Here is a 16,376-nt window from a genome sequence, read left to right as displayed (position 1 = left end):
CTCTAAGAAAAATTCTTCTCAACAACTGCACAAATTGGCAGCTATGGATTTTGACAGACCTAATCTGTGACCAGTGCTCAGAAAGAACATAATATTCCAGAACACATATAATCATAAAGTAGGAAACGAAATTTAATAAAAATCAATAGATTTTTTAATTTAAAAAAGGTTTGAGAGCTTTTGTGAATAGCATTAATTATGAATTCTTTTGTATATAAAATAATAAACTTGTAGTGATTTATAAAAATAAAAAAAATTTCAATTCCAATTTTCTAAAAATATTTTTAATTATGTAATAACAAGATTTTTAATTTTTTAGTAAATCTAGCAAATAAAATAAAGAAGTTTAACAAATTTCAAAAGTATGCAAAATTTTCAGGGGATGGGGGAAAAAAATAATCCCAATAATACATATATGATGATGTGATAATTATAGCAGTAATAACACAATATAAATAATAATGTACAGTGAACAAAATAAAAAAGACCACCCTGAATATCTTTTGATTTAATGATTGCATCTTCATTTTAGAACTCAATGATTCGTACTGTAAATTAATTAGTGCAGACGATATTTTAAGTTACAAAATCAGACACAAAAATGGGCTTTCTGACCCTCAGAATATAGGGTGTAGGTGCAATCTGGGAAATATGGTCCCAATAGTTTGGTCAGGAGAGAGGTCCAAAGTTTAGACCCCCTCATTGTTAATTTTACTTTTTTGCGTAATTTGCCATATCTGGAGAACTTTTTAAGCAAATTGAATAAATTTTACATACAATTATAAAATTTGTTAATGCAAAGACAATTCTATGAAAGAAATAGCTTCCAATAAATATTTATTATTTTATTTAATAATAGTCGAAAAGGTTTTTAATTGTAAGGTATAAAAATTTTTACTTTATTTCAAGGAATGTAATTTTACATGGTGAAGTAAAAATTTGAGTGAAATAAATCAAATAGTTCCCCAAAAAATAAATTTTAAAAAGTTAGTGTTTTTAATTTTCAATTTCTCAGGAACTGTTTGACTGATTTCGCTCACCTTTGTATTTTAATGCACAAAATTACACTTTTTAAAAGGATGTAAAAAAAAAGTATATACATTACAATTCAAAAATTTTCCAACTATTATTAAATAAAATAAAAAAAATAATTAATATTTACTAAAAGTTATTCTTAGCATGGAATAATCTTTAGATAAACAAATTTATAATTGTGTGCAAATCTGCTTAAAAAGTTCGAAAGATATGACAAAATATGCGAAAAATAAAATTAACATTAAGAGGAGCAAACTCTGGACCCCTCTCCTGATTGAACCATTGGGGCCATATCTCTTAGATAAAAGCTACTTTTTATGTTTTGGGGATCAGAAATCCAAATCTGTCAAAGAAATTTACGTCTATTCAGAGAAAGTATGATTTCTTATCTGATTTTGTAACTTAAAATATTGCCTGCATTAATTGATTAGCATATTTAACCCTTAAACCATCAAGATTGAGTCCCAGAGTATGAATATCCGATCATTAGATCAAAAATTATTCAGGTTGAACTGTTCTTTTTTTTTTTTGTGCGCTGTACTAAATAATAGTTCTGTTTGGTAAAAACTGATAATGAAAGTAAACCGAGGCATCTCAGCATAATTTTTAGCTGATTGCAATCAACAAACAATACTGACTAGTGGTCAACATGAAAAGTAACACTAATTTAATGAAGATACAGCAAAACTTCGTGTTTAGCTTCTCTGAACATAGTGTAGCTATGAACATGATTCCAGTTTTTGATTAAAAAAAATTACTTTTTAGATTATTTCTTTTCTAGTGCTTTTTTTTTCTTTTTTAAATTTTTTTTTGGACAACTTTGTGGGATATTTTTTTCATTTCAGGGTATTTTGTTTCCACATATATTTACAAGCATATTTTTACATTTTAGACATTTTTGATATTGAATCAATTTTTTATATGAAGCTTATCTAATATTTTTGTCTTTTATCATGATTTCCCATGACCAAGTTTTATTCATATGCCAATTCTTTCCCCATTTAACAATTATATCAAATTTGAATAAAAATTGCTTCTTAATTTCACTTAATATAAATTTTCACCAATGTGTATTATGTGACATTATGTGATATTATGTGTATAATAAAATCAAACATATGCCAATTTATGGAAGAAATAATGCTTTAGAATGAGATTCTTGCTATGAAATTTTCGATATTTTTAAAAACATTTGTTTTATTTATTTATTTTAATAACTTTTTTTTTTGCTATTCAGAGCATTTGTGGGTCATTAAAATACAGGCTCTGTTAATAACAATTGATTTTAACAATATGGTTAATCATATTATGTAACAGTAGACAAGCAGAAGATTACAATATAATGTAAAAAAAAAAAATTTTAAAAAATGCAGCACTAAGCCCAATTTTTTGCAAATAGTTTTTTTATTTAATTTTTTTAAAAATTAACAAGTAATGAATTAACTTGAACTTTACAAACCAATTTCTGACTTGTTTCCATCTTCAGAAATTCCCCAAAGTCTGACTTGGCAGCTATTAGCAATAGCCAGCATTTTAGTACTGTTTTCCACAGGATTAGACACGACTTTAGCATTTAAAGCTATTCTGTCAACTACTGGATCAATATAAGGACTCATGAATGCTAGTTGCCATCCTGCAGAATCTCGTAACCTAAATTAAAAAATTAAAATTCAGCACAGTGAAACCTTCAGGAAAGACCACCTCTATGAAGTTACCATTTTTGGTAGGCTGGTGACCTTTAGGAGAAACGAGACCATTAAAACCCCTCCCAACGACCGGGCAGAACCTCTGCAAAATATGCGGAAAAGGTGAAATAAGGAGATACAAAAAATATCAAATAATATCTTTCTAAACAAAAAATATTAATTAAACAAATAAGTAGATAAAAAAGTAGTCAAAATATTTGTATGAGGCTTTTACTTAAAGAGCTCTTTTTGTCAATCTCTGCAAGAGAATGACATCCTCGTGTTGCAGTCAAAGTGCACTAAAGATGATGCTAGCGATGATTTAGTTTTAGAGTGGAAAGTTCAATTAAAGAAGTTCAATTAAAAATCAATTAAGAGAGAAATTCGTATTTTAGGAAAAAATAAGCATTTCAAACAAACAAACCTATTCTCATCTCTTAAAGCTTTTTATGATATAAAATTAAATGCAAACTTAAACGATAAACAATAATTGTTTATTTATGTAAAATAGTTCTATCATTCTCAACAGGTAAATTTGATTTTACACATAATTATATCAGAAGGGATCATTTCTAATGAAGTTAAATTTTATTAAACGACCCACTTTTCATGACACTTATTGCATTGCAAAAATGGCATTTTCGCACCAAGAAAATGACACTGACTAAAATTAAAATAGTTTGCCCAAAATCATGTACCTTTGACAGCATTTTGAAGTCAATGGAGGTAACCAGTAAGAAACGATCAGCCTAAATAAACGGCCATCTTACTGTGAAACAGAGAGTGGTCGCTACCGAAAAGCTTCACTGTATTTTTTTTCCAATCAATAAATATATTATTAAATCATTTTGGTTTTAACATTGATTTAATGAAGTTGCAATTGTGATATTTTGTATTGTATTTTCTTACTTAATAAAGTTTGCACTTGAAAAATTCAAGAAGAGTATTAATAGATGGATTATTGCTCCTAAGGGCCTTAAAAAGTGACATGACCATTTAATATATTTAAATAACTATTATTATGTTTGTTTCTTTTTTTTTCTAAGTAAAGAATATCAGCATGAAATTTTTATCCGAAATCTTAACTTAATGTTAACACTGAAACTTTTAACCTAATTTTACTATTAAGTTTTCAAGGCTTGTGGGATTTCAAGGTTGGTTGCTTTTGTAGTGTGCATTAGGTATCCCAAAAAATAGCAACATTATTCTTTTGAAAGATAATTTTGCCCGTGATCGCCTACACACTTGTTTTATAAAGGATTTGTCTTATGGATGGTGTTTGCAATATAAATGTAAACAATAACAATCTCGATATCTTGGCTTGCTTCATTTTCGGCTAGAAAGTATACAGCTTACTGCAAAGCGATATTTTCTGTATTTCTAACGATATTAATGATATTAAGTAATTCTGATAAGTGTGAAGTGAAAATTTGTTTCAGTTATTTATAGATGTCTTGTTAAAAGTGGTAACATAGTTGCTGGATTTAGAAAGAATCCGCTTTTTTGGCAGTTCTGATTTGGCCTCCGTTAACTTGTTCATTACTGTTTGTTCTTGGTGCAACTTGCAAGCCTTTCACCATCATACGTTAGTGTTAGCATATTTTTCGAGCAGTGAGATAAAGTTCATTTCACAAATTATCATTTAAGTTTAAATTTTGCAGTTGGTATATTGTTAACAAGGTAAGTAGTGTTTTATAATGATACCTTTTTCAAACAACAATTCTTATGTCTTGAAATGGCAAGTCTTCAAATGACAATTCTTTTTTTAAACACAAATAATAAATCAGGTAACAAATACATGTATGCAAGAAATACTACTCATGAGAGTTTCAAAACTCAATGATTATGTTGTGAGTCAAATGGCTTCAAAACATGCCAAAAACCTTAACTTGAAAGTATAGGCAGTCAAGAGCTTGCAGCACTCAGTGTAGAAAAAACCATCCACAGGCAGGAAACAAGGTGACATGATATATGCATTTCACTTTAATGTATTGATGCTAAAAATAAATAATAAAAAAAATTTCCCCTTATTTTGTGTAGCATTTCTCACTTTAGTAGCAGAAAATGTAAGTTCTCAAACTCGTTATCAACGTCCAATGCCGGGATATGTCCTCACCTTACATTGAATTTTTACTGTGTAACTTTCAAGGGAAGGATTCTTTTCACTACATAATGACATAAATACACCTTAATCTACATGTGAATTACTTTAGTTAACTTTCAATGCTAAAGTTACTAACAGGGTTGCCACTCAAATCTGGAGGGAAAAAAATCCCTGCATTTTCCTAATATATATTATAGACAATATATTAAGATTAAAAACACAATCACTGAGCTCTTGTATGAGCTGTATTGGGCTAACTATACTAGTTATAATTGCTGAAAAAACTTAGAGGAACAGCTGAATATACTTAAAACAAATAATGCTGCAGTAAATGAAATAGTTTAACACTAGGTTTACGGGACACGTCATTTAGACGAATTTCGACTTTTGTACGGAAAATTATAAAACTCGTTTGAATTTTTATTTTATCTCTTGTAATGACTTTTAACCATTGATCGAAGTAAATATATATTAAATGTTATTTACCTCAAAAGCGTTGAAATATTGAAATTCTCTATGTGGTATACCTATTTCTACGGATATGCGTCAATTTGACGCGATCATAATTTAGACAAAAGTTTAAGTAAACAAGCAATTATCACATCAATAATAAATAGGAATGTACTGACAATACTTCGATTCGTTATCTCAAATAAAACAAGTTATAAACAACTGTTGCCGATAAGCAATAATAGAAAGAACAAACGCAGAAAGTCAATTGATGTCAGATTTTGAAGGTCTCAGTTGCTTAGTTCGAGTATCGAAACATAAAATACTAGAATATTTCATAAATATATATCTCATATCTTCATTTTTTTCTTATAGTATACATATACATTGGTTTCTAAGTGCAGAGATGCCAACTGCTCCGGACACGCGAAAATAATTAAGGAAATGGTAAATAGCAACAAAGTAAATTTTGAAATATGAAGTGGTCAGGGATGAGAGTAGTCAGAAAGTAAAAAAGAGGAAATCCAAGAATATATATATATATATATATATATATATATATATATATATATATATATATATATATATATGTATATATATAACAAAATAAATAAATACAAGAAAACACGAAGAAAGTTAAGAAAAACAGTAAGTTTCATTTATTGTGCATAAGCTACAAGTAAACAGAACTCATTAGATAAGTTCAAAATGAAGATAAAACAAAGGAAAATAATAGACATATGCAAAAAGGGGAAGGGAGAATAATAATGAAAATAATAACAAACAATTGATTAAAAAAATTTAAAAAAAAAAAACGGAAAAAATTTTCCGGGTTTTTAAAAAAATTTCATCCTTTTTTTTTCTCTTATTTTTTAAATTTTTTAATTTATGGTTTGTTATTTTTTGCATATGTCTATAATTTTCCTTTGTTTTATCTTCATTTTGAACTTATGTATATATATATACACACATAAACAAATATTTCCGATTTTTAAACTTGTAAACCATATGATTATAAATCCCGATATGAGGCTCTTAAATCACGTAAATATGAAATTCTACATCGAATTTAAAAAATGCGAAAATACAAATCATGATGCGTAATTTTTAGATCACGATGCATAATTTTTAAATCGCGGAATATTACAACCGCAAAAACGAATAACGACATTGGATTTTAAGCTCGCGTGAATACGAATTGCTACATAGGGTTTTAAAAGCTCGTAAATACAAATCGCGATATTGGTTTTTTAAATCTCGCAAATAAGAATCGCAATGTACAATATTTAAATCGCCTGAATGAGAATCCCAACGTTCAACTTTTAAGTCAGGTAAATACGAAAATCAATGTTTGATAATAAAATCGCGATTTTAAAAATGCTAAATACAAAACAAGATATTGGATTTTTAAATCTCGTAAATAAGAATCATAATGTACGATATTTAAATAGCGTACATAAGAATCGCAATGCGCAACTTTTAAATCAGGTAAATACGAAAATCGATGATTGACATTAACAGGGTTCCCACTCAATTTTTAATAAAAAATTCAAGGACTTTTCAGTGATTTTCAAGGACCTAAAATCAAATTTTTCAAGGGCCTATTCGGCATTGTTGTATGCTAAAGTACATGTCAACCAGATTTTACCCTGCCTAGAAATTGTATGTTTTTAAATCACAATGCTTATTTGACAACAACAAAAAAATATTTATTAAATTTATCAGCTAATAATACAAATGGTTGATAGTAAGATAGCTGTTTCAAATCACTTTAAAAAATTCCAATTAACTAAAAAAAAACTTCAATTGACATAGGATACTAGCTAACATTTAAAACTAGCATCAGCAAAACATTATGAAAAATTTGATGAAGTGAATTAGAATTAATGAAACTGAATGAATGTATAATACATATTACATTAGCGTGAATTTTAAAATTTAGTAAATATACCTAATTTTCACGAAGCGTAATTTTTAAATCGCATTTATACGAATCTAGATATACTATATGTGAATCAAAATTATAAGAAAGGTGAAGTCTCGAAGATTGCCTAAATCACGTAGCACAGTGTGTGATTTGTACATTAAAATGGAATTGTGGCAAATGTTTTTTTAAATCGGAATAATATGAATAGCAAATGATAGAAAACGCACGAACTAACAAGACATAAATCAAAATGTGAGATACACAAATCACTTTAATGTGAATCATTATGATGTAATGTGAATCATTATGAGGAGATCATTATGATGTAAATTGCAATTTGTGATTCGAAAGGTTCTTAATATAGAACAGCTATGTGTAATCCTTAAATCATTTTGATGAGAATTGTGGGCAGTAATTCTTAAATTTCTCTTTTATGAATCGCAATGGGATTTGTAAACTACTAGAATGAGAATTGTGAGGCATGATTCTGAAATTACTTAAATAGTATCGTCATATATTTCAGAAATAACTTTAATTGAAATCATTATATGTGATTGATAAATCACTGAATGGGAATCATGATGTGTGATTTATAAAATAAATTAATATGAATTCTGATGAGTAATTTGCAAATCGATATGTGATTCAGGGTTTCCGCTACGGTAGCTTTTTTCGCAAAATGCGAAAAGACCCCTCAAAAATGCTAAAATTCAACAAAGCATTTTCGCATTTTTGCTAAAGGATTTTACTAAATTCCATTTAAAAAAAAAGCTTCCGCGAAAAACCATGACGCTAACATCCATGAAAAAAACTTGATCAAACAAGGAGAAAAAATCTAAATATCTTTCGCAAGAAGAACCATGACGCTAGCGTTCACGAAAAAACCATGTAAACAATTTGTTAATGATTAATATTGAGGGCCCTGAAAGTGCATTTAACTTTCAAGAAGCATTTGTAAAATGGGCAAACATGAAGGAAAGGAAGATTGTTAATTATAAACCAAAATGTTTTGATAAATAATAAATGTGTTTTTTTTTTTTTTGTTATAGGTATTCTTTTTGATATTCTTGTACATTAAGCTATTCTTTGTCAGATAACTTACAGTACTTGTTTGATATAAAGTAATTTTATAAGCCTAATGGCATTTTAGCATTTTGCTAAAACTTTTTTTCAGATTTTAGCTTTTTTGCTAATGAATTTTTAGACTCAGCTTAAACCCTGATGTGATTCCTTAATCACTTTCAGTTAAACCACAATTCGTAGAACCTTTTATATGAATTCCGATCTGTATATCAAGAATTAGTTTAATGTGAATCACGATGCTTATTCATAATCGATGAAACCTGTAGAATCGAATTTTATTCATTAGCAGTAAAACCTAAATGTAAAAATTTGATTACAAACAGGGTATCTGCTATATTTTAGATTTTGAAATTCATGACTTTTCATGACTAATTCCAAGAATTTTTCATGACTTAACGAAGTTACTATCGTCTCCAACAAAAATGCAACAATTTTAAAAAAGCATTATAACAACATTATTCGAAATGATAGGTATAATCAAAACTTTTACACTGCATCTTCATATTTATAGATTTTAAATTTAAAAAACAGAGTAAAGAAAGAGTTGAAACAATAAAATAGCAGAAAAAATACAAAAGCAAATAATTTTGTTTCCTGCAGAATTATATTCTAAAGATACTTTTCTTGTTCATCAGAAAGGAAAGAAATACTCCTGATTCTTCTGTTCTCATTTCGGAATAAAAAAAATTCGTCACTGACTGGTTTGCTTCAACTAGAATTTTCAAATTGATAAAATTAAAAAAAATTTATAATAAAAATTCTTAAATCACAGAAGAGAGTTTAAAAGATTCACTCTAGAAATGATGTTTTTTCTTCATTTTCTGAAAGAACACCATAATTTTTAAAGAACATGATAAAATCATTTTCTATTCTAATAAAATATGACTGAGTGGTGATTTTGTTAGGAATTCAGATATTTAGAACAGGATGAAAATGGGGGGGGGGATTCCATTTTAAAAATTGCATTTTTTGGAGACTTTTCAAAAACATAGTAAAAATCATAACAAATTTAGTTCAATACTGAAATTCATGACTTTCCATGATTTTTCAAGACTTTCCAGGTGCGCGGATACACTGTTTAAATGATATAAAATTAATCATCTTTCATACGTAAATTAAAAGAACAAATAGGATAACAATATTAACCTGTCGTAATAATGAAGTCAACATATTAAACATATCTTCAAATCAATTAAACACACATTCGCAAACGACTACAAAACCTAAAATTTGCTAGAAATTTCAGCTTTCAAAACATCAGAGAGATAAACAATAGTCTGGTTTGAAAAATCTAGGAGAGAAAAATTTTGCATCTTCTTTAAAACTCCTTTTCACTTCAAGTATTAAAAATTGCATGAATCTTAATTTCTATAATTTTCCTTTGAATTTATTATTTTTTTACTACTTTTTTTGTAAGAAAAATTAGTAGTATTTTAATTCCAAAAAAATCAAGTACTTTTCAAGTACCCTATGGCAGAATTCAAGGACTTTACAGGGCCCTGATTTTTTTAAACCATATTCAAGGACTTTCAAGATTTTTCAAGTACCGTGGGAACCCTGATTAAAATCGCGTGAATAAAAATCGTGATATTTGCAGAGTCTGGACTTGGGATTTCTAAAAGGCTTGTTTGTATTGTTTTTGTTTAGACATAATAAATAAAAATTTACAAGATTAATTGAATGGGCAAATAAATATTTTCACCGCAAATCCACCTCTATTTTTTTTTCTCTTTTTTGTTAGTATTCACGCCTGAATACAAGAAGCAGCGACGTCCGAATTACGAAAATACGAGCTATCCCGCCGACGGATAAAAAATACGGAAAATCTTATTTTCTGTGCGTGAAATCGGAGAAAATAGCTAATATAAGTAAAAATGCGGAAGGGTTAGCAGCTAGGACGTAGTTTGAATTTTCTGTTTATCTTGAAAATCGTAAATAAATATAATTATTTTACTTCAACGACTGCATTTTTTAAAAAAAGCAAGATATTTAAAAAAAAAAAAACTTTTAGATAATTGGAGTTTTTGATAAAAGGGCTAAAATTTGAGAGACAAAAAAAATCTCATCCCTGTATAAAGGTCAACCAGTTTTATCCCAAGGAAATGATTTTTAGAGAAACTTCAGAGGGAGGAATAAGGACTTCAATAATTTCGCTCCGCGGAAAATTAAATTCTTCATAAAATATTTTAACTTGTGCAAAAAAAAATTTCAGCGGAAATTAGCGGGAAAAGTGGAAAAATCTGAAAAAAGCGGAAATCCGCGAAAGAATCTCATCCCTGAGTGGTGAATTATATAGGCCTACGAATTATTTAGAAATAGTGGTGGATGAAAATCTACTAAATTGAATTTATTAAATTAAGAATCACAATTCTTTCATACGTCAAATTGACGTGTGTCCGTAGAGATAGGTATATAAGAAACGTCCGTAAACCTAGTGTTAATATAGCTGAAATATCATCCTTGAATATCCTATAGATTTTGTGTGGTTACCATTTTTTAAAAGACAGAAATAAGAAACAAAATTCCTTGTACTTTCCTAGTTTCTAAAGAAAAACTCAAAATTCCTAGCATTTTTCCCAGTGGAGTGGCAACTCTGACTAATGACTTTAACCTCAAAAATGTCTGACTAATAAGAATACAATGAGTAAACAATTTATAGCAGTAAACTCTGCTGGTCAATTACCTATAACAGCTAACAAAGTGAGCATAAGCCACGGCAATCCAGTTATGGTGCCCTTTAACTATTCGTACACGAAGGGGGTCTGTCCAATTGCAAGAACCTAAAATAGAAAAATAAATAAATTCGAGATACACATTTCAATACTTGTTACTCTTTATTTTTCAACCTGACATTGCTTTAACTCATAACATATAGTTTGTCTAAAGTAAGAACTCCCCATGTCATTCATCTGGATCCATGGTAACGAGGTATAACTATTTCAAGTAGGGGTGCAGGGTTATTGTTTACGTTTTGGCTCGATCTGGTTGGAGAGAGAAAGAAAAGGTTAAATTCTTCGGCCTATGTCAGCCCTAGAGTGAAGAGAAGCTTCCCTTCCTGAAATGTGCTATTCTTGTTTCCATAGCAGAAGACAGCCTCAGACTTTGTGGCAGGGGGAGTTCTTACCGTAGACAAACTATACATGCCATTCAAGTTAAAAACAAACAGTTTATTTTGCTACTAATAACATTTTTGATTTTATCATTCAAAATTAAATGCTCAAAACCAAAAACATTTTTTTTAACGTTGTTTAGTAATTGCATATTGCAATTTGGGAAGAAGAGGACTGCTGAAATCACATAGCTGTGCATGGCATATCAATGTTTACAGTTGTTAGGCTTGGTTTATTATCACACTGAATAAAATTTTCGGATCAGATTTAATTGGATACCTACAACCGACACCAAACATGTGTGTCAAATCTGACTGGCTGCTGAAATGAGGTGCAAACAAATGTCACAATATATCCACGCGTCACGTCCCCCGTAGGTATCTAATTGTAGAGCTACTGTAGCTCAGCGGATTCAGTGTTCACCTCCCAATGAGGTGGCTCAGGTTTGAATCCCAGTCGTGGCACCCAGTGATCAGCCTTTTCATACACAAACTAAGAAATATATAATCAACAAATAATATTAGAAGAATAAATACAAAATGAGTGCTGAAAATTGCAAAACAATATTAGGGAGTAACTTTTTCCAGTGTTCTTAAATAACATGTCTAGAATATAAGTAACTGAATATAAGAACTTGATACAGTCAAACACCATTAATGCGAAATTGCTTAAAGTGAAATATTGCGTTACATTAAACACATGCTTGATCCTGTGTGTCAGCAATCAATTACTACTTTATTTTACATGTTTAACATGAAATTTTCAAGCTGAATATCGCTTAACATAAAAGTAAACTGGACACAACACAGATAAGAAGCATGTGAATAAAATGCCAATCATTCATTTTGAGGAATGCTATTTCTATTATCCACCTTCGCTAGAAGTAGGAGATGGGCAAATAAATAAAATAGTTAAAATAAAGTTCCGATTTATAAATTTGTAAGCTTATTTTAATTTGTTTGATACATAATATGAACTAATAGTACATAATAAATTGTTTTCTTCATGTATCAGATAAGATGAAATCTGGTTAACATAAAGAATTATGATAGTCCTAAGAATTTTGGGTTAACGAAGTTCGACTATTTTTGACTATGTAACTGAGGAAGTGCTTCTAATGCAAGAAACAAAAATAGAATTATAGGCATGAATCGTACCTGAACTGTTAAACAAGTATCCAATGTCATTTTTAAATGCTTTGCTTAAATCTGCTGAAGAGTTTCTGGAATGTCTCATGTCTAAAGACGAGGCCCTAGAATGTCCTCTACCGATATTTCGAATGTCCGACGAGCTACGTGACAATGAAGAATGTGGAGGCCAGGCATCGGGTGGTCGGATTGCCGATACTGAAGCAGTTCTTTGGTGGTCGGGCATGATTCGAAATACTAGTCCTGGCCTTGAATCGGCAGCAGCTACATTACTACTATTCGTTGAATTTGGTTGACTACTGTTTTCTGTTCTTGAATGTGTAGATTCTTTAAGCTCTCCACTTTTTGGAATGCCATCATATGAAGGAGCAGCTGGAAACAACGAATTTTTTGTTGTTGTAATAATGAAATAAAGTATTTAAAAAACAGATTTAATAATGAATTAATAGAACAACATTGTATACACACGAAGGGGTTGGATGCGAACAGTGGCAAGCAGAGGTGTTTGGTTAGAACAAACAGCTTTCAAAAAAAAGTTCTTAAAGAATAACAGAAATTAACACTGATACAAGTTTATAAATGTATATAATTACATTTTACACACAACAAGGCACATTTCCATTTTTACACTACATTACATTTTTACAAGGGGTCAGGGAACTGACCTTGCATCGGCGAGGTTCTGGATTCGAACCCCCGGACAAGGCATAGATGTTCTTTCATTCTCTGTACTATCTGTCCTTACTGTGGGAGCAACGTTGGCTCACCTAATATGGTGCCCCTGAAAGAGTGGCCAACAAATATGCCCTGTAAATGCCTGAATTGATGAAATGTTAACACAGGTGGGCATTTGAAATGAAAAATTTAAAAAAAAAAAACATTTTACAACAACTATATCCCTCTTATATTTAGAAATAAATTCAGGGCTTAACAGAAAATTTATGACAACAACATTTAGTATAAAATAATAATGAAAATAGACATTTAAATTTCTTTTCCAAGAAAAGTAAAAAAACTCTAGATCACATACTAGCTGGAGGTAAATATCCATGAAATAACACATCTCCGCAGGAAGACCGGTTTAAATCTTCACAAAGTATGAGCCGTTTCACTGAAAAATAACATCATATATAGTTAAAATGACTTAACAAAATCAGGGCTGCCAACGGTCATGCTTCTTCCAAAATATTTTACAGAGAGGAAGAAAATTAAAAACCAAAGCTTTCAGAATTTTACTGACATTTTAAAAACTTCACACTGAAGGTAGTAGTACATAGTAGCATTTTATATGACCTTCTGAAACATTAATATGTAATGGTGAAAAAAAATTTAAAGAAAATTTACTGAACAAAGAGTCATACATTAAAATATAAACTTCGCTACTATAAGAAGAAGTTTTCCCACAAAGCGTAACTAGTTGGCATCCCTAGTTTCTAGTTTCACTGGCAACTAAAAGTAACACTGAAAATTAGAAATCATTCCACTGCTCACAGTAAAAAGGTTTTTAATTTTTTTAAAAAAAAGAAAGAGAGGGAAAAAAATCAGATCAAACATAACCAAATTACAAAAAAAAGGATATGTTTGTTTGTCTGTTCATTTACGTCGCACTAGAGCTGCGCAATGGGCTATTGGCGACTGTCTGGGAAACATCCCTGAGATTGATCAGAAGACATGCCATCACAATTTTGATCCTCTGCAGAGGGGATGGCACCCCCGCTTCGGTAGCCCGATGACCTGCACGTGAAGTCGAGCACTTTACAGTAGCACAGTTTAACGAGGACCAATACCGCACACCCTCGGTCCCTACGCAGACTGATCCAAGTGGTCACCCACCCGCACACTGACCGCAGCCAATGATGCTTGACTTGGTGATCTGCTGGGAACCGTGTCTTAACGATCAGTCCACGACGGGACTACAAAAAAAAAGAAAGCATAACACTTAGATTTTTTTTTATGTCTCCTGATTTACATTAATTCATTTTATTTTATTTTTATATTTTATAACCATTGTTGAACAGCCAACCCAATTTTGGGTCTAAGACTACTAATGATCAACTTCGCAGCCTTGTAATTTTGAACCCAATCAAGAAGACAAGGCAACTCCTATAATGGTATGGATCAAGTATTGGGAGAAGTTTGCCTTCGTGGAAGACTTTCTAACCCGCATTTGCGTTAGAAGAAGACGAGAACTCATGGTTATCCTGACGATAACGGGACTTTAACCCATGATCCGTCTACTACTGAGGATCTTTTACGTCAGTACTGTGATCGGTGACAGCCGGATGAGGAATTCGTATCTATCAGACATTGTTCTCATTCGAACCTGGTTCAACTCATTGGAAGGCGAGCGCTCTATCCCCTGAGCCATAGAGGCTCTAATTCTTCATTTGTAATTTAACAGTCAAATGGCGTCTATGTCTGTAAAAATTCATGAGAGTATTGAGTTGAACCCTTTCACGCCGACTATTATGCCAGTAGGAAACGCTCTCATCTCAAAGAGTGCTAGAGCGATTTATTGTTCACTTCCAGCTGTTACATATTTGTGATAATGTTCTGGCATAATTTAAAAAGAAAAATTTATGACACAAGATGGCACTATATGTCCATAGTATTTTAGACAGATCCAGATTTAACCTTTTACTTGCGATGAGAGATACATGACTAACATGAACTTGGTTTATGATTATATAGACATGAGAGGAAAGAAATATTTTTGAATAGCATAATTCAAGATAGTATTTCATTATAGTAAGTGGGGGAGTTTTATTTTTACTAGTGTTATGTATTTGGGTTCGCAGTCCAGTTTTCTATTGATAGTCAGAACTCGTAGACGTCAAATTCTTTTGTTTTTACCGTTACTATGTTGAAGTGTCGAAAATGTTTAACTGAACTCAAAGCAGCAGAAATTGAGCAAAAATTTGTGTAAACATATAAAACATGGTTAAAATTATACATGGTGTGAAAATCTGTCACTTCATACACACAAATATGTAGAAAACTCAAGGAAATAAAAAAAAACAATGCAATATACGTCGTTTATCCATTTTACAGTACATTATTAAAGAGTAACATTCACATTTTGATGATTTCAGGGGTTTAGTCTTAACAGCAAAAAAATCACCAGCCGTCGACAGGTGCTCACATAAAAGACATTCTTGCCTTAGCATAAAGCACACATTTGCAACTCCCGTCACAAAAGAGTTGAATTAAAATAACTATGATTTTTTTAGTTTGGTGATTAATTTATTTAATTGAATTTAACCATTTTAGTAAGAAATATTAAGTGTTCTAGTCATAATGTAATGCTTAATATTATTGTTTTTACATAATATTAAGCATTACTTATATATTTTATCAGAGTTTTGATTAGTAAATGTAAAAAAATCAAATCAATTTAAATTAAGTCAGAAAAATTTGATTTCTTTGTTGTCGTTTTTTTTAACATAATTTTCATGAACAGTGAATCATACAAATAATTTTAAGTATTATACAACAGAATACTAGAATAAAAAAAATGAAAATATAAATTTAAAAAACAAATTAAACCTATGATGATCTTAGTTTTGGCAAATTACATTTTACTATGTAATATTTTTTATTTTTTCTAAACTTGCAATGTACAGGGCAAAATCAGGAACTTTTGTTTCTGGCCAACTGTATTTTTTAAAATATGGTAAACACTACAAGGTTCATTTCTAAAATAAAAATAAAATTTTCTTGACCACTTCAGTTAGGTTTATATAAAATTTAAACATTGTGTATAACATTCACAACTACCAAAATTTAAGATTTGAGTTATTGAACCAATACTGCAACATAAAATTTATGTTTATT

The 16,376-nt window shown here is 30.1% G+C and overlaps 1 protein-coding gene across 2 annotated transcripts in view; it reads right to left on the bottom strand.

Annotated features, from left to right (window-relative positions):
• Positions 1-16,376, bottom strand: part of LOC107455184 (BTB/POZ domain-containing protein KCTD3) — a 51,145-nt gene that overhangs the window by 17,928 nt on the left and 16,841 nt on the right. For both annotated transcript variants that reach the window (XM_043039774.3, XM_071183015.2), the window contains exons 6-9: positions 13,573-13,653; positions 12,552-12,914; positions 10,968-11,064; positions 2,495-2,685 (exon numbers count right to left, since the gene is read on the bottom strand). In XM_043039774.3, the coding sequence (XP_042895708.2) occupies positions 2,495-2,685; positions 10,968-11,064; positions 12,552-12,914; positions 13,573-13,653 (732 nt within the window). The remainder of the gene's footprint in view (positions 1-2,494; positions 2,686-10,967; positions 11,065-12,551; positions 12,915-13,572; positions 13,654-16,376) is intronic.

The sequence above is a fragment of the Parasteatoda tepidariorum genome, chromosome 7, assembly GCF_982258835.1.
Source record: "Parasteatoda tepidariorum strain Cologne lab strain chromosome 7, Ptep-v5.0, whole genome shotgun sequence".
NCBI classification, from domain to species: Eukaryota; Metazoa; Arthropoda; class Arachnida; order Araneae; family Theridiidae; genus Parasteatoda; species Parasteatoda tepidariorum.
Note: the sequence above shows the minus strand (reverse complement) of the source record. Positions and strands in the feature narration are given on the sequence as shown.